Source organism: Amphiprion ocellaris, chromosome 6, assembly GCF_022539595.1.
Source record: "Amphiprion ocellaris isolate individual 3 ecotype Okinawa chromosome 6, ASM2253959v1, whole genome shotgun sequence".
Lineage (NCBI taxonomy): Eukaryota > Metazoa > Chordata > Actinopteri > Pomacentridae > Amphiprion > Amphiprion ocellaris.
The window spans coordinates 29,096,319-29,120,770 of record NC_072771.1 but is presented as its reverse complement, the minus strand read 5'-3'; the positions used below and the strand labels follow the sequence as shown (position 1 = coordinate 29,120,770).

The 24,452-nt window shown below is 39.7% G+C and overlaps 1 protein-coding gene across 3 annotated transcripts in view; it reads right to left on the bottom strand.

Moving 5' to 3' along the window:
* dock8 (dedicator of cytokinesis 8) overlaps positions 1-24,452 on the bottom strand; it is a 54,273-nt gene that overhangs the window by 13,041 nt on the left and 16,780 nt on the right. For 2 of the 3 annotated variants that reach the window (XM_035943281.2, XM_023299116.3), the window contains 31 exons: positions 23,155-23,364; positions 22,221-22,306; positions 21,471-21,537; positions 17,637-17,786; positions 17,325-17,405; positions 16,449-16,611; positions 16,184-16,320; positions 15,756-15,849; positions 15,164-15,326; positions 14,188-14,305; positions 13,924-13,994; positions 13,564-13,708; positions 13,292-13,393; positions 13,030-13,125; positions 12,539-12,773; positions 11,878-12,042; positions 11,589-11,767; positions 11,053-11,145; positions 9,230-9,325; positions 8,463-8,612; positions 8,039-8,152; positions 7,703-7,858; positions 7,079-7,218; positions 6,425-6,588; positions 5,833-5,984; positions 4,315-4,497; positions 3,956-4,082; positions 3,070-3,157; positions 2,822-2,918; positions 2,045-2,179; positions 1,630-1,782 (listed from right to left, as the gene is read on the bottom strand). In XM_035943281.2, the coding sequence (XP_035799174.2) occupies positions 1,630-1,782; positions 2,045-2,179; positions 2,822-2,918; positions 3,070-3,157; positions 3,956-4,082; positions 4,315-4,497; positions 5,833-5,984; positions 6,425-6,588; positions 7,079-7,218; positions 7,703-7,858; positions 8,039-8,152; positions 8,463-8,612; positions 9,230-9,325; positions 11,053-11,145; positions 11,589-11,767; positions 11,878-12,042; positions 12,539-12,773; positions 13,030-13,125; positions 13,292-13,393; positions 13,564-13,708; positions 13,924-13,994; positions 14,188-14,305; positions 15,164-15,326; positions 15,756-15,849; positions 16,184-16,320; positions 16,449-16,611; positions 17,325-17,405; positions 17,637-17,786; positions 21,471-21,537; positions 22,221-22,306; positions 23,155-23,364 (4,110 nt within the window). The remainder of the gene's footprint in view (positions 1-1,629; positions 1,783-2,044; positions 2,180-2,821; positions 2,919-3,069; positions 3,158-3,955; positions 4,083-4,314; positions 4,498-5,832; positions 5,985-6,424; positions 6,589-7,078; positions 7,219-7,702; positions 7,859-8,038; positions 8,153-8,462; positions 8,613-9,229; positions 9,326-11,052; positions 11,146-11,588; positions 11,768-11,877; positions 12,043-12,538; positions 12,774-13,029; positions 13,126-13,291; positions 13,394-13,563; positions 13,709-13,923; positions 13,995-14,187; positions 14,306-15,163; positions 15,327-15,755; positions 15,850-16,183; positions 16,321-16,448; positions 16,612-17,324; positions 17,406-17,636; positions 17,787-21,470; positions 21,538-22,220; positions 22,307-23,154; positions 23,365-24,452) is intronic. The other variant, XM_035943282.2, reaches the window with a different exon arrangement.

The window sequence follows — 24,452 nt, the reverse complement described above, 5'->3', positions numbered from 1 at the left end:
CCAGCATGACCAGCTAAGCGGGAAATGATCTCCCATTAGCAGAGACATAATCACCCATGGATCATCTCTACGGCCCCATTCTGTTCAACTGAGCATGGAGCCAGAGCCTAACCACCCATCACTGCCCTCTAACTCAGTGTGTGCATGCGAGTGTGAGTGTGTGCGCTGAAAAGTAGCCTAAATGATAGCTTAAGTCAACACATAACCCTCTTTGTCTTTCTTTTTTCATTTTATTTCTCATCTGCCCCCTTTTTCCTCGAGCTCCCCTTTCAGTCTTTCCATAACTGGACAAGTTTTAACCGCACGTCTCTGTTTTTAGTGATTTGTTCCATTTGTGGGGGAAAAAAAAGCCCCATATTTTGTCTTTTTATTGCCACGATCTAAAATTAAAGTAAAAGATGGAGAGAGGAAAAAAGTGTGTGTGTGTGACAGACGGAGAGCAAGCCGATGGCGGACAAAGGGATGAAAACATAAACAAAGGAAGAAGTAGAGAGTAAGTTCTGTATGAATGAGTCATCCGGCTGCTACGCTAATTCAGATCACAGCTCCCTCTGTATACACCATATAAACAAACATACGCTGGGACACGCAGAGGGGAAATACTCTCTTTAAACTGGAGATACTGTATGTGTGTGTGAGTGTGTGTGTGTGTGTGTGAGTGTGCTCTGCAGACTGGTGTCTGACTTTCATTAAAGCGTACAGTCTGTAAACACAGGAAATATCGACTGCAACAACAGTTATCGAACCAGCACAGAAAATGAAAAAGATGCTCTAGCCTATACCTCCTTTCCGTCAGATCTGTCTTTTCTCAGTCTTGTCCTTTTCATTCCCCTGTATCACTGCTTCACCTCTGTTAAAAACAGCACTCTATCTCCATCATGATTTTCTCCTTTCCGGCCCTTTCACATTCCCTCTATCCCTGCCCTTGAGGCACAAATGCTTACACATTCTCTCACACACACACACACACACACACACACACACACACACACACACACACACACACATGGACTGAAACACACACATAGATACACAGAGGGTGGCTGTCATTAGTTAAAGAGGGGTAGGAACATGGAGAGGCAGACAGTGACATATCTCTCTGCTCTCTACTTAGAGACACATCCTTCAGCAGAAACTTTCTGCAAGCGTGCTCAAAATAGACATGGAAAAGACATTAAAGCTGAGCAGGAGAGGAAGAGTGGAGAGGAGAGGATAAGATCTGTGTGACTCCCCGCTTCTGTGTGTCTTCATGCAAACATGTATCATAAGCAATTCTGAACTCTCACATGTGCTTAAATGAAATTTAATCTGTTACAAATGCAATTTAATCTACAAGCTCAGATGTTAGATAAGGTTCTGACAGAGAGGTAGCATATGCCTGACATTTTCTTTGTGAATGTGTTTCTGTGCAAGGGTGCCTCCTTAGAGCCCATTGGAACACATAAACAGGATCATCTTTTGTGTGCGATTACATGTTTCAAGCGTGTGTGTGTGTGTGTGCGCACGCGTGCGTGTGTGTGTGTGTGTGTGTGTGTGTGTGTGTGTGTGTGTGTGTGTGTGTGTGTGTGTGTGTGTGTGTGTGTGTGTGTGTGTGTGTGTGTGTGTGCGCGCGTGCGTGTGTCTGCTTACACTGGCATTACTGTAGCTATATCTCATGATGAGATAGAGGGTGGCACAGGCCTGGCTTCTGTTCTCATCAATAGGGCTGCTGCAGTACTGAAGCACCTTCTGGCACAGGTCTGCACACTGCTCCGCCTCCTCCTCAAACAACAGGTCTCCAAACTGCACACACATACAAACAATATCAGATGCGCACGGTGGCATACACATACACACAAACACACACACACATATATACCTAAATAATTCTGGCTTGTATCAGCAGTTTACCACCCACACAAACAAATAAGAACATTTAATTTAGACACAGATTGTGCTCATGTAAACACACCAACCCACATGCCGCCTCCTGAATTTTCACAAAGTGAAACTAAACACGCACATACACATACACATTCACACAGGCACATCATAATGAAACTACCTTGACAACAAGTGCTCTAAGCGTGCTGAAGGTGTGAGAGAGGAAAGTGGTACTCTGGTTGCAGGTGAGAGAATGGAGTAACACCTTCAACACTCCACCAACTACGCTGTCCTTACAATCCGCCAATGGCAGCGCCTGGACATAAGACAGGTAGGGGGGAAAAAAGTAAAAATCATATAGGTTAAAAGACAGAACCTGGAGACAGACTAGTAACCCTCTTGTATTGAAAAAATAAATGCTCAGGGGCTTTGATAGATAGGGCACAACAAAGGGGTGGATTAATAAGCAGTCTATGATACGCCATTTATAGGTTCTGCACATTTATTATTTGTCTTCGTTAGTGAATCCTTATCCTCAACCCATTCTCTGCCCTAATTTATGACGATTCACTGAGTGATAACACATTGACATTCCAATGGTTTGCCATAGTGCTTTCATCCATCCCAAAGAAAGCTAAGCAGGGTTCATTTCAACACTCAGCCCTTTATTGGTGTATCAATTATGCAAGCATATAAACAGATGTGTTATTAGTGCTACCTAATGAAAGGCAATTCCTTATTGACTTTTAGCTCCCTCTGCAGCTGCAAAATGTTATAAAAACTTGAGGAAATAATGTAATATAATAAATAATGGCAGCACAACACTCTGACAATGTTGGCATCAATTTCAGGAAATGGCAGATGATTAATTGCATACATCTACAGTGCTCTATGTACTAAACAGTGCATACACTGTTAATGCATATCTATCACCTAATGCATAGAGTGTTTTTCTGACCTGCACGATAGTTTCCAGCAGGTCCAGCACTATGAGGTTTGATTCTGTGGCTAAGTTTCCACTGATCAGAGCCTCCTGGTCCAATTCTGCTTTAGTCCTGAAGGAAGATGAGGGAAATAAGACATGCATTAGATTAAAAAAAAAAAAAGAAAGAAATGAAAATTAAGACAGACAGGAAGCAAGACTGCCAGACATGGACAAAGCAAGAAATTGAAAAATGAGTAGCAGGCACACAAGTTGCAACATACTTATCCTGTCTGTCATTAGTTTGTCTCCACTGAGTGAGATCTTTCCTCCAACGCAGGTTCTCTCTTTGACCCAGAGTCCGATCCATTCCTGTCAGAGATCCCACAGCAGATAATCATTTCAAGGAAACAGATAGTGCGGAAACTATTACTCACATTTATTGGAGTACAGATTATGAATTAAACTATCAGTGGAATCCATGTGGTAGATGAATTAACATTAGGTTTATATAGTAGTATAGTATAGGATTATTGCAATGCAAGAAGAAAGTTAGATGATTGATGTGGGGACCTGCAGACAGAAAAATAAACAAAAAGCGACATTTTCACAAAAACAGATTTTCTTGATATACAGTACTCCTGCAGCAGTGATACTATATTTAAGGCTGTAGGATGCCAGCTGGCCTGCTGACCATTCTCTAATTCACAATAAAAATAAATGGATTCACACAAGATTTTTTTTCGTTTGTATAGTAAATGTTCAGTGATATCCATTGACTGTTTTTAAGTGATAATTATTGTTTGGTAATTAGCTGGTCTCTGACTTCCTGTCATTTTGCAAAAGTGGGCCCTGGGCAAATCCAGCTCAGTGTCCCTGTCCTGCAGTATACCCAAATTTAAAATTCTGCACATCACTAATACAAAATGCCCGACTATCACAAGAAGACTCAGAGTCCAGGCATAGACTGTGCAACCCAAAATTAGTTCTCCCCATGACTTGCTGACCGTACATTTATCTAAAAAAAAGAAGCTGATGAGATTTTAAAAATCTGAGGTCTTACTAGTTTTGGAGGTAGTTCATGTGCAAAACTTTGCACTGCTGCAGATTTAAATGTGACAGAAAAGCAGTTCCAAGCTATATTCCTTGAAGTGACAGGGAATACATTACCTCCGACTCGTCTCATCATTTCTCCACGCGCTCCCATTCCTCTCAGCAGGGCTTCTTCCAGCTGTAGCTTGGCTTGCTGAGATTTCTGTAAGGCCTGGGTGCTCACTTTGTCACTGCTCTGCTTACCCTTTAACACACACACAAACATAAAATCACCAGGTTTGTAAAAAATACTCCGCAACTATCCTTAGGTAGTTTTTGAGAGAAATAAACATGCAGATAAGACATACACATACTGTTCATGCAAAATCATCAGCCAACTCAATGCAAAGATTCCAGTTGAACGTAAAGCAAAATGAAACAATGGTTGCAACTGCACTGATACAGAACAGGAAAAAAAAAAGCCTGAGCAAACTGACCCTATACTCAAAGCAGGACACGCAGATAGTGAGGAGCTCCAGCAGTTTGTTGAGCTGTGAGGGAGGCATATCTACAGTCCAGCGCTGAATCAGGCTCCGATCAGCATTCTTCATCACCCACAAGAAGCACACCAACAGGTGGCGACTGGTGTCTGCTGCCAGGGTGGCTATGGATTTACCTTGCTGGGAGGAGGACAAGACAGACACAGATAAGAATATGATACTGCATAATGTAGCTCACACTGAGGAGGAATACAACGTCCACACATGCATCTGCTATAGACTCCAAATGGAGAACTTATGTCACAGAAAAGACAACAAAGTGATACATAAAAAACAGGACTCCAATGTGTTCAGAAGTATTCTTTGATATGTTCTATAATTACATTCTGCATATAATACAACATAATAGCCTTTAATCCAAAATCCTTTACTGCACAATGAATTCATACATTCATATTACAGTTGATCCTCACTAAAACACATCCATAACACTGTCAGTGCTCTATCCATTGAGTTCTACAGTGTGCATTAACAAGTGTATCTAACAAACTAACAGTATATCATCCACAAGCTTCTCTGAACTACAAATATTGGTTGGCCAATTCTTTCACACTGACTTTAGTGAAGTATGGCTCTCTTCCCCATCTTAACAGGCGTTAAATCTACTGCAGATTAATTTGCCTTCATTCGTGTGATGATGAATCGCTACCATAGATGGCTACTGCTGCTTCATTGTGTGGCAGCTTTGATAAATGTAGCCATTAACCTCCTAGTGCTCTAGGTGTCCCACCTAGAACCTGGTTTCCAGGTCTCTTTCACAGCAGGACTGAATGAAGCTCCCCAGAACAAATATCAAATACTGAAGTGTGTGATTAAAAGACGTCACCTGTTTATTTAAAAATGTTTCATATGAAAAACCATTTCTATTGCTATGAGGGAAAGATTCACAGAAAACACTGTTTGAAGGTGAAGTGCCTGAAAATGAGGAACAAGTGGTCTGGCAGCCATGTTTGGATTTGTGATGGATACCAGACCAAGGGCGAAGTCGTATGAAAACCCCTTTTTCCACAACAGTATTTCTTGAAAAAACATACAAGAAACGGATTCATCTCTTAGAAGGAAACAGATAAAGAGAAAGAGAATGCCAGTGTTCACTTTTGGTGCCTGTGTTGTTGCTGTAGCTACATTTGATGGATGTGTTTGTCAGGGAGGACGGCCCTGTTCACTTATGATGGCAATGCCTGCCCATAAACCATCTCCCGCAGATGTGTTTGCCTGTGTGTATGTGTGTGCGTGTGTGTGTGTGATTTTTCAGGATGGATGAAGTGTGTGTGTGGCTCTGACAGCTAATCAATCTGCCTCTGTGCAGCTCACCTGTTAGGAAGCAGAATACTCACAGATACAGTCACTCACACCCACCCATGCACTTTTGAACTTTTTAAAAACAATGGAAAGCAACTATAATCTGCTCTCATCTCAGCATTAAGAAATTAAATACACGTGGCCAAATTTTACCATGGATGCCATGGAAACGAGAACATTCCGTCCCAGCGTGTTGAAGGGGTTCCCGGCAATTGCCATGGCAACAGACTGATTGATGAGTGGGGTGTTTTCAAGGTCGTCCTCAGGTCCACCTGTCTTGTTTTTCCCGCTGCGCGTGTCAGAAACTACGGAGACAAACGGGGCTCAAATACGTTAAACTGAAGAAGAAAGGACTGGAGATGCAGGAATAACTTACAGCCTTAACTGTGACACTACTGTGTCTTAATTAAAGTCAGAATAGATGTAAGAATCAAGTATTAACACATTTATGTGGAAACGGAAGATGACAGACGGTTCTAGTTAAAATACTAGATGATTTACAAAAACATAAATCAACATCGAAGTTACATACCATGATAAATTGATAATTAGAAGAAACACATTAATCTTTGACCTTACTTGATGCCAGTGTGGGCAAACGACCAAATATTACCAACTAGTTGATCTTATTATTTTTATTTATTCTGTCCCAAAGACTGTACATTTTACAGGTCAGCAAAATAAAACTTCTGTATCTTGTATGTTACTGTATGTGCATGGAAATTAACTGCGTCTGTGTATGTACCTGTGAAATCCAGGTAATTGGTGGAGTCTATAATAATCCCCACCAGGGGGAGGTAGAGAGCAGCCACCTTGGACCTGACCTCAGTTTTAATACAGCGATGGTCAAGGTCATGGGAACACAGCAGACTGTAGATAGCATTAATGGCCTTTCTCTGGACCTTTCCCCTGCAAACACATTGATACATTTTAAAAGTTTCAGTGAATATACCAATTGCAAGTACAGTTTTCAAATATTTACAGAGGCTATATTCATTATTTGGGCGTTTTCTTTTAGAATGAGTTAATATATCCATCCATCCATTATCTATGCACTGTTTAATCCTCACTAGGGGCATTGGGGGGCTGAAGTCTAGCCCAGCTGGCTCCGGACGATGGCAGGGCACACCCTGGACAGGTTGCTAGCCTATCGCAGGGCTACACATAGAAACAAACAAGCACTCTCACATTCACACCTGCAGACAATTTAGAATTACCAATTAACCTGAGCATGTTTTTGGACTGTGAGAGGAAGCCAGAGTACCCGGAGTGAGTCAAAATATGCTATAGCAATTACTTTTTATAAGTTAACCTTGTAAAAAAAAGAACTTTGTACACATTCCAGTTTTGCAATAACAGGTATACTGTGGTCATCTAGAAAGTGTCTGCGTTTCCATACCCCTCTGACTCCATGTCTAGCGCCGCGCTAAGTTCTGTAAGTAGCAGACCGGTGAGGTAGTGTTGCTGCTTGAATTCCTGAGAGAGTTCAAACAGCGCCAAGATCCTCTGCTGCTCCTGGAAGCTACATGAGCCGGAACTCTGAGCAGAAAGACGAAATGAAGGAGTGACAGGCACAATGAGACAAACAGGGAAAAGAATTAGGACAAAATTGTTTCATAATGGAAAATAAAGTAGTTTTGAAAACGGCTCTTTTTAAACTGAATCCCATGTAATCTCATCTGGTCTATCAAATGAGTCTCTAAACTCCCCTTTTCAGTTTTCCTAAGCTCCCTTCATATTTATATTTTCCCAGATGTCTTCTCTTAAGCTACCATGTAAGGCATGAAAGCCCAAACATTTACTCTCCTCACTTTACTATTTTTATTATTATTGCACCCGTGATGATATTCCTAATCCAAAGAAAAAAAAAAGGCCTGAGGATAGAGGGTCCTGAACAGACAATGAAACGTGCTGAGACAAATCTTGTTTTAAAGGCTGTATAACTAAACTTGACTTTATGAAAAAAGTCATCGATAAAAACCTGAATTGAAAACATAACATTTTTGATGGCAAGTGAGCACACCTGTGAGGAGATGGATGGACACGGGGAGGCGGGGGCAGAGGCAGGGCTGCTGAAGAAAAGACTCAGGTTGAGGTAGTGCTCATGGCTGCACAGGATTCGCAGGAACTCCAGACGCATGCTAATCAATGTTGGCATGGAAAGACTCTTAGCTGACATCTAAACAATAAACAGAGCATAAATAATCAATTAATATATGATACGACTTAAGACACATACTAATTTTCATGAAAGCTGCTTCTTTTAGATTGAAAAATGAAATGGTTGCCATAAGGGAAGTCATTGAATTCATGAATTTAAAGACACAAGCTAAATGGTTCAGTATCAGTGTTTTTCTACCTGGTTACAATAGTTTTTCACCAGCTGGAAGACAAATCCTCGGTCCATGAGAGACATCAGGTCATAGAGGAAGAAGGCCAAGCTGATGTTGACTTTCTCTGCTTGCTCTACCTCCTAAGACAACAACAGTCCACAAACAGCAATCAGTAACCTGCCCTGAGTGGATCTTGCTAAACATGTAGCTGTGCATGAGCTTTTTGATACCACAGAGACAAACATAATTAGCACTTCCAGCTCCCTGTTGTTTGGAGGACACTGACAACATGTACACTCAGGCAGTAACTGCTTCCACCCACCCAGGGGAACAAAATGGTCTACAAAATGCTGTGCTAAGAGTTTTGGGATCAATGTTAAATTGATTTGGCTGGGATAGACTTTAATTATTGTCATCATTCTGGGTTTTTTTTGTTTTTTTCTTTCTTACCTTTTGTTGTTTGACAAGGATGGTTCCAATCTCAGCTGTAACCACAGAGACAATGGTAGTGATGTCGTCTTTAAATCGGTCAGAGAAGCGACTTCTGCGAGGAACACTCTGCTTGTCCAGCTGAGACACATGCTGAGCCATGCTTTTCACCTGTTTAAGCCATCACATATGAGCAAATATGAATGATGAACCTTGGGAAACACTAATGACATGCATTTAACACACACAGTTGACATAAAGTGAAAGCAGCAATGATAAATATGCAAGTAAATTGGATAATTTATCAAGGAACCTGACATGCAAAGATGATTTGATATAAAATGGTGACCTGATAATAAAACAACAACGTTTCCTCATTTATCATCAGTTTATAATCTCATTTGATCAAATTTCAAAAGATGCCTTTGGCCTAATTAAAGGAAGCATTCTTTAGTGAGATCGAGGGAAGAATCATAAATAAGCAAGATTAATTGAGAGAATGTTTTAGAATGTGAGTGATGATACACCTGAATTGCAAAAAACAGAAAACAAATTGTCAGGCGACTTTCAAATTTACTGACTACAGTACTTTCAAAATACCCTTTCATTAATCACACAATACTACTACTATCATTTATCTTTTAAGGTGTGTGGCCATGATGAGATCATGTATTGTTTAGTATGAATGCTTACTTCACACATTTGTCATTAACATCTATGACAGTACTTGCTTTTCCTCTAACAACACGAGTGTTAATCAAAAAACCAACAAGAAGAATCCCACTGACCAGCAGCTCAAAGAAGAACCAGGCATATTTGTACGCATTTTCTCTGCAGACTCCAGTGCTGACGACCATCTGTAGGGCGAGCTCCTCATGAAACTGCTGCAAGAGAGAGACGACACAAACTGTGGTGAGAACCTTTGGCACATGATGGAAAAAAATGTTTTATTAAATGCGATATCTGATCGCCTGTGTCACTGAATATCACTCTGAATGTTATAAATACTGGCTGAGCTTTGATCAGGAAAAAACACTGAGTAAAGCCTAAACAGTCTGAACCACCTGTGCCTTCAGTGTTACACTCCCACCTTGTGGTTACCAGAAGGAACTGGAGGTTCAAAGCTCTATTTGTTAAGCTGCGCAGTAGGATGCATAAAGTCTGAGTACTGTTAAATGCATGCACTATCCTAACTGTAAGAAGATGCCTTTGACGATTTTTTAGCTAAGTAGTTAAGAGTAGTTAGAAGTTAAGTAATGCATAAGAAAAACTTGCAATTCTACCAATCAGACATGATCACTTATGCTATTGTTCTGCAGTGTGGCCAAATGGTAAATATATGACATCAGCACAAACAGTAATGATCTAAGCATTGCAGGCTAAATCTACTTTAAGACAAAATTTTGACTTAAAATAACTTCAGATATCAGAGTTTCTCAAACCATCTCTAAATCTCACTTATAATTTGGTTACATGAGACTACTTCACATATTGCAACAGAACAGCTACATATAAAGTGAAACTCAAAGTTTGACTAATTGCCGCTTTACGTCATGATATTATTTGCCTCAATCTCCTCTGTTGTTTTTTGGAATACTTCATGGTGCACCACCAATCTTCAAAGTTTAAATGTGTTTCAATTTGTGACTTTAATTGAGTTTTTCTAACAATAAAGAGCTGAGACGCAAGAATGTAGTGATAATGTATTCTATATACACGTTATGGAAATGCACTGCAGACGGTGAAAAATATCAGTATTTTTTTCTGAGAAACAGCTGTAAGCCAAATTTCAAATAAAACTAATTTGGATGATGCATATCAAAGTCTACAGGGCTCCATAATCTTGCATATATTTAATGTCAGTGAATTCATCTATGCACATCTTGAATATGAATCTAAAGAAAAACAATTCATATCGTATTGTATCATATATATATATATATATATATATATATATATATATATATATATATATATATATATATATATATATATATATATATATATATATATACACAAACATTACCATAAAGACAGTTTAGGTTGCAAGACTCCTAAGGATATTAAGCTATTGTGTCTTGGATTGGTACAGAAAACGCTGCACTAAATAATCCACAGTGCCTGACTTTACAATGATGCAGCTTGTATGCCTGCAAGTGACAACTACAAAGTGGCATGAAAGGGGACACGTTGCTCTAAAATGATGGATGTGCATGGGTACGGATTAAATACTGCATATGTGATGGAAAAAAAAAAAACAGTTTTACTGGTAGTAAGTAAGGGAAACTGCTCAAGAAAATAACAAAAATTAATCATCTCCTCTTCAAATTTAAAGGACGCAGTCATATCGTAGTTTAGATACTGTTGCAGCCAATGTTGACTCAAAGTCAGTTAAAGAAATACAGGCCCAAACTAAATCCTCTCCCTTTTTTGCTTGCTTTATATATATATATATATATATATATATATATATATATATATATATATATATATATATATATATATATATATATATATATATATATATATATTTGCCCATTCCCTTCTTTTGTAAAATACATTTAAACAGAGACAAAAAAAGAAACAGCTAAAGAAAGGGAGAACTTTGTACCTTTCTGTTGGAGGGCCTGGTGCTTGCTGTGGTGTTCTGATGGTTGTTTATATCCACATAAGTAGACATGCGGCTACCTGGGTTGTTGTGGCCCTGAAGACAGAAACGCACAAGTTCCATCACATTGAATGTGATGGATGCATTCATTAGAGTGGGTGTCTAGTGGCCTATTACACTACCTAATGTACTGTGGGGATGAATAGCAAAGGGCTGTTATATGTGTATGAGCAGGCATGCTGGGATATTTACATACATATTTACTGTACTGTGCGTGTATAAATACATAAATCCATATATTAACTTGCTGAAATATGACTTTCAGTGAAATACAGGGTAAACTTAGTAAAGATGTATCTCATATATTCTACTTTAATAGTGCATGTTATACAGCTGTCATTTTGCACATCTCAAAAACTTAATTTATAAAACACTAAGACATGGTTCTTTAATTCACAGCAAATCAATGCTTGTTGGCAAGTCTTAAAGTGAAAATGAGGACATCTGGTTTGGGGAAACTAGTTCAAGCTCATCGGTACCTTGGCAGAGAGGATGTTTTTGACCTCAGCATCCTCAGCAGAGGTGTGTGGTGCAGGGATGTCTGGGTTGCTGCTGCTACGGACCCTAGACTGGAGAAGCATAGTGCCAACTGTGGCAGCCGTGGCCCGACCCATGGTGCTGTAGCGGCTCTCTGCTGCAGCTATCGCACTCCCCGAACCTAAACACGTATTTTTACAAGAGGAATTAATTCTTAATTCTTGAAATAACCCCAGCGGATGACAAAACAAAAACAAGCAAACTCATACTAATACATAATTATGTCAGCACCTGCGTTCTGCACATCTCGAGGTGGATCAGGCAGACGAAAAACCCAGTACAGGTAGGTTGCCAAGAGGCTGTTCCTACCCTGCTGGTCCCTGATCAGCTCCTGGCTGTTATGAAGACTGTTAACAATAGACACCACAGATTCGAAGGCAATCTGGGCCAGATTGGCTGTAGAGAAGGGAACACAGATATGATATCAACAAAGGAACAAAAATAAAGGAATGAACCAGAAAATATCCAAAATGCCATCATGCCAAATACTTTCTTTTATCAATGATTACATTAAACTGGACACTAAAAGCAATAATTATTGAAAAACATTTAGTTGATTAAGTCACTAAGTGATCAAAATGAATTTTATCTGTAACAATTTTCATACTTTTCATGAACAAATAACTAAGCATTTATATATCTCAAATGTGATGATCTGAAGGGTAAAATTTTGAGTTCTGCAGTTTTGTTTGGACACAACAACAAATCTGAAGCGAGTATCTTTTGTCTAGGGAAAATTTTTAACAATTTCTCACCTTTTATTGGAAAAACTATGGTCAGATTTTGATAATAATGAATATAATTGTCAGTTGGAGCCCTATTATCATTGTTAGTGCCAATTCTAATTTCCATGCCAACAGTGAATTGCCTGTGAGTCACGCTAACTCCTCACCAGTCTGGCCAGCGATGACCATGGGCTGCATGATGAGGGTAAAGAGTTTATCCAGCACCAGGTGGAGGAAGAGGACCAGAGGCTCTAAACTAGAAGAGGACAGGGATATGATGCTGAGCTTTAGCTCATGCTCCAGCTTGTTCTCTGGAATCTTTTCCTCCCTGACCCGCAGAGGGAATGTAGCTCCACCCTCCAGTGCATGGCAGAGGGTGAAGAAACGCTCCAGGTGGTTGTCCTGGTGCAGAAGAGAGATGATTTGTTACAGTGTGGTACTTGTAGGTGAAGCAGAGAGATAAAAGAAACAGAGGAATGAACAGAGAGACGCAAAGAGAAGCAAATGTATTGAGAGAGAATTCATGGTTTAACGTTTTGCTGTGTGCATTGATGTGCAGCCTATTTGTGTGCATGACAGAGTCAAAAAAGAAAAGGTGGGCAAAAAAGACAGTCACTGCATTGCATTGTTGGTGTTGGTTTGTACAACTGTCACTTACCTGTGTGTGTACAGATGATACAGCCTGGATCTCGAGGTTAAAAAGTCCTTTGTGACTCTCCATCCACTTGACCGGAGGGACCTGAGGAGGAAGTTTCTACGAGACAAAAGAAATATGAATGTGTCTTCCATGTTTGCGTTGAGTCTGAAACGTCTATTACCAGTCAAAAAAACGTTTTCAGAAAAAAAATACTGTTTTATTCCTTGGTATAGCATGATGTGAACAGCCAGAATGGATTTATTAAATATGTACATCTATTTACCTCTGGTGTGTGCAGTGAGTAGTTGACAGGGAGTCGTTCCAAGATGATGGGGAGACAGAACTGGCCAGTCTGTAGTCGATCACTATTCAATATGGGCAACCACTGTGTCAGAGACAAACAGCAAATTCTGTATGTCAGCTAAGCTAAGCGATTCTGAAAATGCTTAAATCTGCAATCTGTGACTTGCCAGCTGACATACAACACTACTGTTTTTCTAAGATGCCTGCATTTAAAAATGCATTTGGGTATTCAAGCAAAGAAAAAAATCTTACAGAGTATCCAATGAGTGTCTCACAGCTGCCACTCTGGTTCTGTTTCTGCTGGCAGCTGATGTGGTAGAAAGTGAACAGCAAGTGATGTCTCTCTGTGGGACGGGCTGGAAGAGCAAGCTTCACTTCCTCATAGAAGTCTGGAGACCTTAGAGAGCAAAGAAACAAAAGGAAGCAGCACGAAAGGAAAAGAGAGATGATGAAGACAAGGATAGAGGAAAAGAGAAAACAGGGGAAGCCAAAAGCCAGAGAGAGGCAGAGTCAGGGAGCAACAGAGACAATAAAACAGAGTTACTCAGACCGTTTAAATCAGCAAAGAAGCCATCACAAACAGTGTGATGTAACATAGTAATGTGTACTTGCTTGTTATGGTAGGTAACAGGGGTGTAGACTTCCTTTAAAAATTCAGCGCCACTTGATTTCCCAAAAATGACCTAAAAAGCAGACATTGAAAAAAACACAAATTGAATGTACTTCACATAACAAATCACATTCGTATAAACTGGTGCTATCTGGGCTGTTCGTCCCTGTCGTTGTAGCAAGCTCCAAAAGTTCGATGTATGGAGAAATCATTTTAATTATCATTAAAGTGCTGTGAAATTACAGGTTATAAACAGCAGCACTCACAGGCAGAGAGCAGCTGGGATCCTCTCCACTCATAAACTGGATTTTGATAGTGATGTTTCTTGCTGATGTCAGTCTGTTGACAAAGTTGAGCCTCTGGGGGTAGACATAGAGCAAGTTCCTACAGAGACACATGGAGAGAATCAGTGCCAGGGAGACTGTCTGTTTAATTAATATATTTTTTAAAATCATCCCATAAAAGCACAGCTGTATGTAGAACAAAGTAGTTCCTATATGCATCACTAGATGGCTCTGTCTGCTCAGCAACATCTGAGCCATGTTGCAATAAGGTGACAGCAATGTCACAGAAATGTCAAAACAACCAGTAATTTACTGTGGTCATCTGTGGGTTTAATACAACACTGTAATCTGTCTTGAAACCTGGAATACTGGGAAATACTGCAGATTCCACTGAACAAATGCTGAGACAACGTCAGCGTGTAATTACCATGCAGAGGACTTGTTCACACATGTTTTGTTGCAAACAAAGCCATTTAGAATGGAGTGCTGAGTAGAATTAAACCTCTGCTTACACGGGCAGACTCCTTAGTGTTAAACTACCTTCGCAGGTACCTGGATTGGAAATACCTAAAAATAGGTACTACATTAAAAAGAGCCAAGCCACAAAGTAACATCAGCCGCGAGTTGCTGTTGCTGTTGCCTCCAGTCTTTTAGAGAAATAAACTGTTGGTATGAGCAAACAGATCTGTTTATACCTCAAGCCATGAATGGCTTGTTTTTCTAAAGCTTGCTTGCATTTCAACCTGTAAAGGTGCAAGTTTTACATAAGTGGTTTTCCTGTCTCCAGCAAAGTACTTAACAGAATCACAAAAACGCACAACAAATAAAAGCATTATTAATAAATTATTCTTTGGACAAAGTACAGAAAATATATGCATCCAAAAACCTTAAATGTTAAGATAAATTAAGCACATGGCCATTCAGTTATTTATTATATACATTATGCCCTACAACCCACCTGTAAATGTTGTGAGGGACATAAACCTCACTGGAGGGGAACTCCAGCACCTCCTTGATGGGCCGAACATTTTTCTCAGCAACAGGTATGAGGGGGATGAGCTCAGTGGACAAACATGCCAGTGGAGTGTCATGAACTGGAGACATGTCCAGTTTTATGCAACCTGGAAGACACAACATATGTGGCATTCACAAGTCAGCAACCTGCATTTACAGAACGGTAAATGTAACATATGATATCATGTCAGTTCCTATAAATTGTGTAGATAACTAATACACAAATGGACACTAATGAAGAAATACGTCTACATTTTGGGAAAATACACTTTCTTGCCAAGGGTTACAGAAGAAGATCAATACCACTATTATGTCTGTCCTCTTTAGTAAGACGCTACAACCAGCAAGTGGATAGATTAGCTTAACAGCCAGAAAGTGCGTACTAGCACTTTCAAAGCTCACTAATTAATATATTTTATCTCCGTTTTTTGATATTTACAAAAACCTAAGCATGAATACACCATGCTGTGGGTTTCCAGGGTGAATGTGTCAGATGAAATGAAATCTCCAAGCATTTAGATGTAAAGAGAAATAACCTGATATTGTCTTGACTCTCCTCTGAGGCGTGGAGGTTTTCTTAATCTCAGCCAGGAACTTGAGTAAGTCCTCATCACTCAGACGATCTCCCTCCTGACACAACACAGGGATTTTTTTGTGTGTTTAATGAAAAGACCAGGTGACCAGAACCATAACAAAAGCTCATAGTAAGCTATTTGAACAATAGGAGTGATCTTAACAGTGGAGTTGAGTGAAGCTCCAGCAGCATTTTTCACAGTCATGGACAGTTTCATGGTAGAAACATTACAAGAACTTGATGGAATGCGTAGCACAGCATTTTTGATCAAAGAAAAAGGTAAGGCTGAAACCACAAGCCTGTCTGTCTGGAACACTGCATCTTGTGTCTCAAGGAAACAAAATAGTTCTCGCAAATTTGACTCTTTCGTTGTGCAGGTGGCAGTCTAACCTGTTTAAAGATGGTGCTGATTGTGATGGTAGCAGGTTTGAAGGCAGAAACATTACAAAGCTGCTCTTCAATGGTACTGTAACGTTCAGAGTTCCTCCTGGGAAGCTGTGCCCTCCGGTCAATGCTGCTGGATTTACCTGGAGAATGAAAAGGCCATGGGTCAAATGATACACAATCAGTTATTACCAAGTTAAGGAAATGCATGCAAATGCAAAGTTATTACAAGGTATTACAAACAAACACACGAGGATACACTTGCACAGACCTCCTCTTAGGCTGTCAGAGTCTGTGACGTCTCGGTCTACCGCAGCAGTAGAGATGACTTCCATGATATTAACGGTTGCCCAAGCAAAAGGCATGCGATAGCGACCCAGCCTTTGGCAGAAAGCCTCCGCCTGGCCGCGCAGTTTCTCAAGCTTGTCCTTGTTCTGAAAAGTTATGACAAAAAAATCTAATTCCACAACTAATTATCTTCAACTTTACAAAAACCACTACACCCACATCACAGGTGGGTGACAAAACAAAGTAAAAGCCTTAACCCTTGATCTCAAGAGTCAGGGCATCTGGTGGTTCTGTTATGCTATGGGGGCATTTTCCTGTCATGGTTTGTCCACCTGTCCTCCATGGGGGAAGAGTCACTACAAATGATTACAAAGTTGTTCTGAATGATCAATTTTATGCTATGATGGTCTTTATAATAGCGACAATAGCATCCCCATCCATAAGGGACAAGAGGTCCCTGATTTTTTTAATGAGTATGAGCATTTTGTGAAACATATGCTATGACCTTCACAATCATCAGATCTCAGCCCACCTATGGGTTATTTTGAATCAATGTGCTATGTAGTGCTTTCTTCAAAGCCATGATGTAAACTCCAAATGAGGGATTATCTCTAGTAGAGCTCCAGAGACTTGCAGAATCACTGCAGAGGCGCATTGAAGCTGGTCAGATGGCAAGTGATGGGCCAGCAACTTACTAAGATGCTATTGTTTGATCTATTTCTAAGTTGTTTTTTTGTTTTAATTTGTCATCCATCTGTAAGCGTTAATTTATCCCGGAGGAAGATACAAGACAAAATGTACAACATCAGTCTGTGATGTGACTTTTTAGTGACACAAAGTGATTTCCCTACACCATTACCTTTGCAGAGTCACATTCTCTAAATGTTATGTAGGGGTCAGCACAGTCACTGATCTCTCCCTGCTGAAGAACCTTTTCAATCTGAAACACAGATAGAAGTACAGGAATCATCAGAGCAGCTCAGCATATTCAAACCTCCCCAAAAAAATCCATAGTCTGCTGGCAAAGGTATAGTATGCACTTCAATACAAGGTATATACAAATTATTTGGCCCCCAATGGTTATTTAGCACCAAAGGCAAATTGCCAAATTCTGTACCTTATGCCATATAGTTTGACATTTTTATTAGGGGTCAATAGATTTCTTTGCTACCTTGATGACCAGGAATATATCTGGGGCAGGGTAGGTGATGGAGAAGATGGCAGATCTGGCCAAGGTGGAATGATCCACATGCGGGGTGTGAGGTCTCAAGAAGTTTTTAAACTGCTCTGAATTCAGATCACAGTAGAAGTCCTCTGATATCTGGAAGGAGATGGAGATAAAAAAGTTTAACTTTGCAGACAGAGAGAACAACGGCTTCTTACCAAAAGTAAACACATGGCTACGTTTGGTTTGCTATTCAGGGCATAATAAAATGTGAAAAGTCACGCTAAGGTATATTTTCTAAAAAACAACACTAAAGGAGTCAGTTTAGAAAAGGCTCCAGGAGACCGGTTTGATGTAAACCAAATAATGATCCTGGAATATCATCAGTTCAGTTCACATCTCTGCTCATGTCCCTAATGACCTTAAGCTAGGAACACAGCCATATGTCCTGATCTGGCCTGGCCTGGTGTATGTCATGTGAGCCTGTTCACTCGGAAACCATCAACCGCTCTCTTTCATTCTGCTCATCCCAGAGGACCTCCACTGCACTGACCACACCAGAGCAACCTGCCAGATATGTTAACTAGGACCCTCAAAACAGTAAACTTGATCAGATTACACACTTGGAAAAATATTCTACACAGATGATTTTCGGCATTTCTCTTCATATCTGATTTTGATCGTAGCTGTGTAACAAGCCAGGAGGCCAAAACCTTGCAAAGACTGTGTGGCAGAAATGATCCTGTTTGCTTTAAAATGAAGCACATTTAGTGTAATTATTCTCAAAACGCCACAGCGAAGGTGTCTACCTCTTACTGGCAAACATCTTCTTGGAATCACAGAAATCATATCTCAGAACTCAAAGCCAGCTGGCTTAAATGGCATGTCTTCTCATTAAAAATAATAAACATGTTAAATAAAATGGATTAAGGAGTTTATAGATGCTGGCTCCGTTGGTGATGTGATTCATATTCAGCACCTCGAGCCGGTCGGCTATTATCACTTTGCTCACTCGTTTGATCGAGGAAATTGGAGGAACGAAGCAGAAAGCTCTTTTGCTCTTCTAGCCAAGTCGTGCCATGACATCGACCTATTATACTGAGTTAACATTCTGAGTGAATTATAATGACATTTACTTGTGAAACCTTCAACCACTAAATCTTGATGTAATGAGACACGAGGAATGTAATGACCCTCTTTAACACTACATTTTTTTCAGACTACAGAGGCGATGTCCCTGATTGACTGTCACACTGTTTAAAAGAAAAATGCTTAACATTTTCTGATAGGGAAAACTTCCAAGTTGCAACCACTTCAGTCTTGCCAAATTAGCAACCACGTAACAGCTTCACTGAAAAATAGATCCAAGTGGCAAATTTGGAGGCAGAGATTTGCTGCTTCCCACAAATATTCAATACAATATAGCTTCATGAATGTGTATGTATACTGTTTACAATAGCCACTGCTTTGGAGGATGAAAAAAACATCTTCTCAACTCACTGCATGTATAAAAAATGCTGAAAATATTTTTCATTCATTGTGTCCTTCCAAATGACTGCAGTCAGAGCTGAGCAAAACTTGCCTTGCCTAACCTCTTTTGGAGCATAACGTATGTTGCTTTTTACTGCAAGGACATATTTGTCAATTTGCATGTCTGTTGCAAAACCTCTGTTTTATATCCAGAATTTTGATACCATAACTAGGCCACTTGTTGGGTCAAATCCTGTATCTCCACCTTGCCCGATGGACCACAGAGGCATGATTAACAACTAGAGTATTACATGGAATTATATGAACATCTGTGGCAGATTTTACAGATGTGAAACAACAGAACTGATGTGAACAAAAACAAACGCAGCAACAAATGTTCCATGAGGCACAAGAGACATCAGTAGGGGATGCAGGAAAGCAGACATTGAAGTAAAAATGTGAAGCAAACAAACTATGAGTCTCCTGAGGAGAAAGCGAAACAAGTGCACTGAAGAGAGCTGAAGAAAGGCAGAAAAGAACATAAAGTAAAAGTGGGAATAGTTCAGAGATAAATAGGTCAGTGGCAAATGCTTCACAGTTCCACTACAATTAAATCGAACTGGCAAAACAAGCTTGACAGTATCTCCCTCACTCAGACAGAGAGCAACTTCATGGCTCTTTAACAGTCCAGCTCTGTTTCTAGTCACAGTAATAGACAGGAAGTTGTATTAACCTCTACAAGGACATACTTTGGCTCAGCACATAATGAAATAAATCACCTTAAACAAAATACAAAAGACAATGTCACACTTCAGCTCTGCTCTTACAGTCGAACATCAGAAGGAAGGAGGAGTGAAACTATCCTTCGTTTACAATACGCTCTTGATTTCAAACAGTGGATGGCTTATACTGTTTATACTGCATCTTAACTGTGATGTTGTCCCAAGAAAGGCTTACATACAGTCCATTTTCAAACTTACAGGGCATTAACTCTCCCCATCTTGCCAGCAGAATATCTTTGAGCCAATAGTCCTGCAGGCAAACTAGAAAGCAGCAGGGCAGCGCTGAGTGGAGGGCAAGCCCGGTGGCTAAAACCCGGTCTCATCTGAGAGATCCATGAGCACTTAATCCTTCCAGCCCCTTCACCCAAAAAACTATCCAGCTGTGCAAATCCACAAAAAACATGCAAACAGCCACGGCTCAGAATGGTTTTACTGGGAATATACTGTGTAGCATTAGTAGCACCAGAACTAAACATGACGACCCCCGGGGGTACAAATATGTGAGGATGATGACAATTAAAACCTTGTAGATTACACTGATCCCTCACTACCGTGCAGAACGTTGAAGGAAACTACAAGACCTCCCAACATCAACAGGATGCAGGCACATGACATGCAGAAACTACAGTGAAACATGCAATCTTGATTAGGCATATACAGTATTTCTGTTTTTGGTGCGACAATCAGTGGTCTTGACAAAGCACTGTCTTTTGTAGGACTGAAGGCTTGTTGCTGTCAAAGGTGCTCCACTGATTTTTAAGATGCTTTGTCTTGCTACACGACCACAATTAAGCCACTGACAGTGACTGACACTTAAAATGGAATTTTGCATTTATCTAAAGCACTTTACAATATGCTCATACATACATTCATTTATTCATTAAAAAACATGCAGACACTGATGGAAATGTGGAAAACTATCACACAAGACATGCACTGTCCAAACCACTGAGAGAAACTGAAGTGCAGTCTCATGCAACATCGCAACATATTATAGCCTCAAGTACACTGAAGGAAGTGTGCACAGCTGCAGACCTCACAGTTTATAATGATACTGCGCAGAAATGTGTTCAGCACTGGCTGAACAACATTTGATGCTTTGTGGAATCACTAAGCAGAAAAATACAGCTTAAAAAAGTAACTAAGTTAAATTTATTGCTGAGTAACATTGTGAAAATAAGCATGCTTATTGATATTCAAAAAACAAAATCTAAAATTGATTCGAGGTGTAAATAAAAAAAATTTTGACGTATTTGCTGCATAAATTTTACCTTTAACATAACTCACTTATGCATCAGCCTTTGCAATTGTTATTTCTATTCCCTGCTGTCAGCATGACATATAAAAAACAATAACTGTGGACACAAATAGACCTAACATCAACTGAAAAATACTGACAGTCTTCAAACAAACACAAAGAGCCTTAAAAGTGAGTAAACCGATGTGTACTGCAGGGCTATTGTATTCTAAGTTGCTTATTAAATGCCGCAAAAACATAACTTGATTTTGGATGACAGTAAAATTAACATCTGAAATTTCAAAAGCTACTGTGAATTTCTAATTATCCATGGAAAAAAGGGTGTCTTACCTTTTTCTTCTCTTTCAGATCATACAAGGCCATGGTGGCAAAAATGGGCTCAATTTCAATTTCAAACCTATGTAGTCAAGAAGGAAAAGGAAATTAGTAATTCAATTACAGCAAAAGAGACATAAAACACATGAATGTGCTTACTGTTGTAACTGCACTTTGTTTGCCCATTTACTGTACTTAGGTTCTATTCTATTGTTTTCTATTCTATTCCTGTACATTACTGTTACAATGGGAAGCAACCAAATGCACTATGGTAAGTGATTACATGTTTGAACTGAGGGTTAAAGGATGGGGGTGAAGTTGCCAAACCACTCCAAGCAGAGAAATCAGTTCAACTCAAACATTTGGAAGTTGCATGGGTTGTACAAGGACGAATGAGATCAAGAGTGTAAATCAGGGAAAAAGACAAAATCCCACGAGAGAGGGAGGGACAGAGACTTTCTGGAGAATAACCACCGCTGTACAGCACTCTTCCACCCATGCACACTGCTCTGTCTGATACTAAAGACATTTTTGATGCAACTACTCAGTCTATTAAGTCAGGATCAACTGCTAAGTGCAACAATGTGCTGTTTGTTAAATGCTGAGCAAAAGGTCATTTTCACAAACAAGCGGTTGTCAGAATAATTTCTCTTTAACACAACCAACTGTTGGCTCTGTATCCAACTTGTAAGATAAACAGAAAGCAGCTGTTTAAATTATACAGCATTTTTTCCTCCTACAAAGTAATGAAAATGTATGACATACTTTATGGCCTGGCATCGGACCAGGATGCGTTCTCCAATGTGTTCTTTGGGGCAGTCGGGAATGGGCCTGATTTCTACCGCGTCTTCCTGGAACACAATGGCAGAAAAAGTTTTTGAAACCACATAAAAAGAAGATTTTGGATCTTAAATGAACAAAGCAAAGGTAGTTCTGGATCGGAAGGAACTGAAATTAAAACCACAAAGTGATGCGTTAACAGAATTTAAGTGTTAAGAAGGTATGGATGGAGCTGATACCTATTGCCAATTGAACTAAATTGTATTGATTTTTAAGTTTTTCATAACGCTCCAAAAATTAATTTTGATTATGTGTTTAACTTTTCATGTATAATAAAAAAACACTTTTATATGGAACAGAGAAAGAAGGTCTACAATTACTTATTACTGTTTTATAGCTAAATCTGCATTTCTAGTAAATCACTAATGTATAAAATCCCAGAAAACAGTGACAAAGGTGCATTACAATTTCCCAGAAGCCTTGGTATGCCTGACCAATAATCAAAGATAGTCATTGCACTGTGACATAAAATCAAGAAATTTAGCAAATCCTCAACTGAACTTTAGGAATGTTTGGGATTTCTCCGTCTAAAGTAACTTTTAAAATTACTAACTGATGAAGTAAATAGTCACATTCATTTTTTTATGTAACAGATCATGTATTACTTCAATAAGGTGGTTGTTAGGTTGTTACCTATTGCATCTTATATGTATAGTAATCAATATATCTCATATGTTTCTCAGTACTGATTCATTGGAAGGGAAGAAATCAGACACAACCTCAGAACCCAGCTTTCACGAAGGCAAGATCACTGAAAACATTAGTAGAATAAAGTATGGCACACTGGAAAAGAGTTTCAAAACTTTTAATGAACCTCATCAACATTGGAGTTCACGAATACCGAGTCTCCACGTCTCACCTCGTCAGCTGGTGGGTAAAGAGCAAACAGTTCCGGGTGTCTGTTTCCCTGCCGTGACTCCTGGTTAAAGCGGTCCAGCTCCTCATGGCTGCTGAAGGCAAGCAGACCCTCCACCCTCTGGTCCGGGGTTAAACACCGCAAGTTGAAGTCAGAGGAGGTCAACGTGCGGCCAGAGTCATCAGTCAGCGTTGTTAGAGTTGGAGACTTGACCTGGGGCAAAGACAGAAAGAGAGGGGTTAGGGTGGTGTCCCGGTTGGGGGTAGGAAAATACAAAGAGAACAGAGTGAGAGGACTAAAAAGAAATTAAACCAGAATAGCAACAGGATGAGCAAACTAAAGGGTATTAAGGCTGAATATGCAGAGGGAAGTTACTAGGAGATACATCAATAAAGATGGGTGGAGGGAAATGCGTTAGTAATGGTCTAAGCTTCTTCCCCCATAGCTTAAACAGGATCATCAAATGAGGTTTCTGTAAATGGAAAACAAAGGCATCCACACATATAATTCATAAAATGTGTATTTTTTAACAACAGAATATTATCCATATAGTTGAGCAGTGTTTTATCAAACATCAACAACATACGCTGCATTAAAAATGCAGCCTCCACAGCTATGTTGTCAGCAGACACAACAAACAGCTAACAGGCATTTAGGCAGTCTAGACAGTCTCTGTTTTGGCCTGGAGACAATGACAGTCCCTTGTGATTTTTTCTGTATAAGGCTAACTCAGTGTAGAAAACACAGCGTATGTTCATGTTCACTGTATGACACAGCAGGTGCTTGTACAACTAATCTTAAACAGATGTACATATTTTTCTTTTAACTTCCTTTTTTGTTATTATTGCATTTGTTATGAATAAGCAGCGATTTACTGCATTTTTACAGTTATTCAGCAAATCAGGATATTGAATTTCGACATACAGTAACGGGGTATGACTTATGTGTCCCTGGTGATACTGACACATAGTACCTTAGCTCATCAAGTTCTGTAATCAGAGACATTCCAGCAGGATGATGGCTTTTTGGACGAAAATGAAAACAGTAGAGAGGACTACCCTGAGTTGCTGACCCAGAATTACAATTGTCCTGGTAAGCAAGCTTGCTAGATGCTGCATGTTTTTGACATCCAATGGTGTGCTGTACAAAAAAGAGCACTAAGCAGCAGCATAGTACTACATACATTTAACTAATTAACTTGTGAAATGCAAGTGCGCACAGAAGCCCTGGAGTAAGGCCTGAACAGCAAGCATCAGAAATGCACTGAGGATGTCTTTTGTTGTACATAATTAAAAAAAATC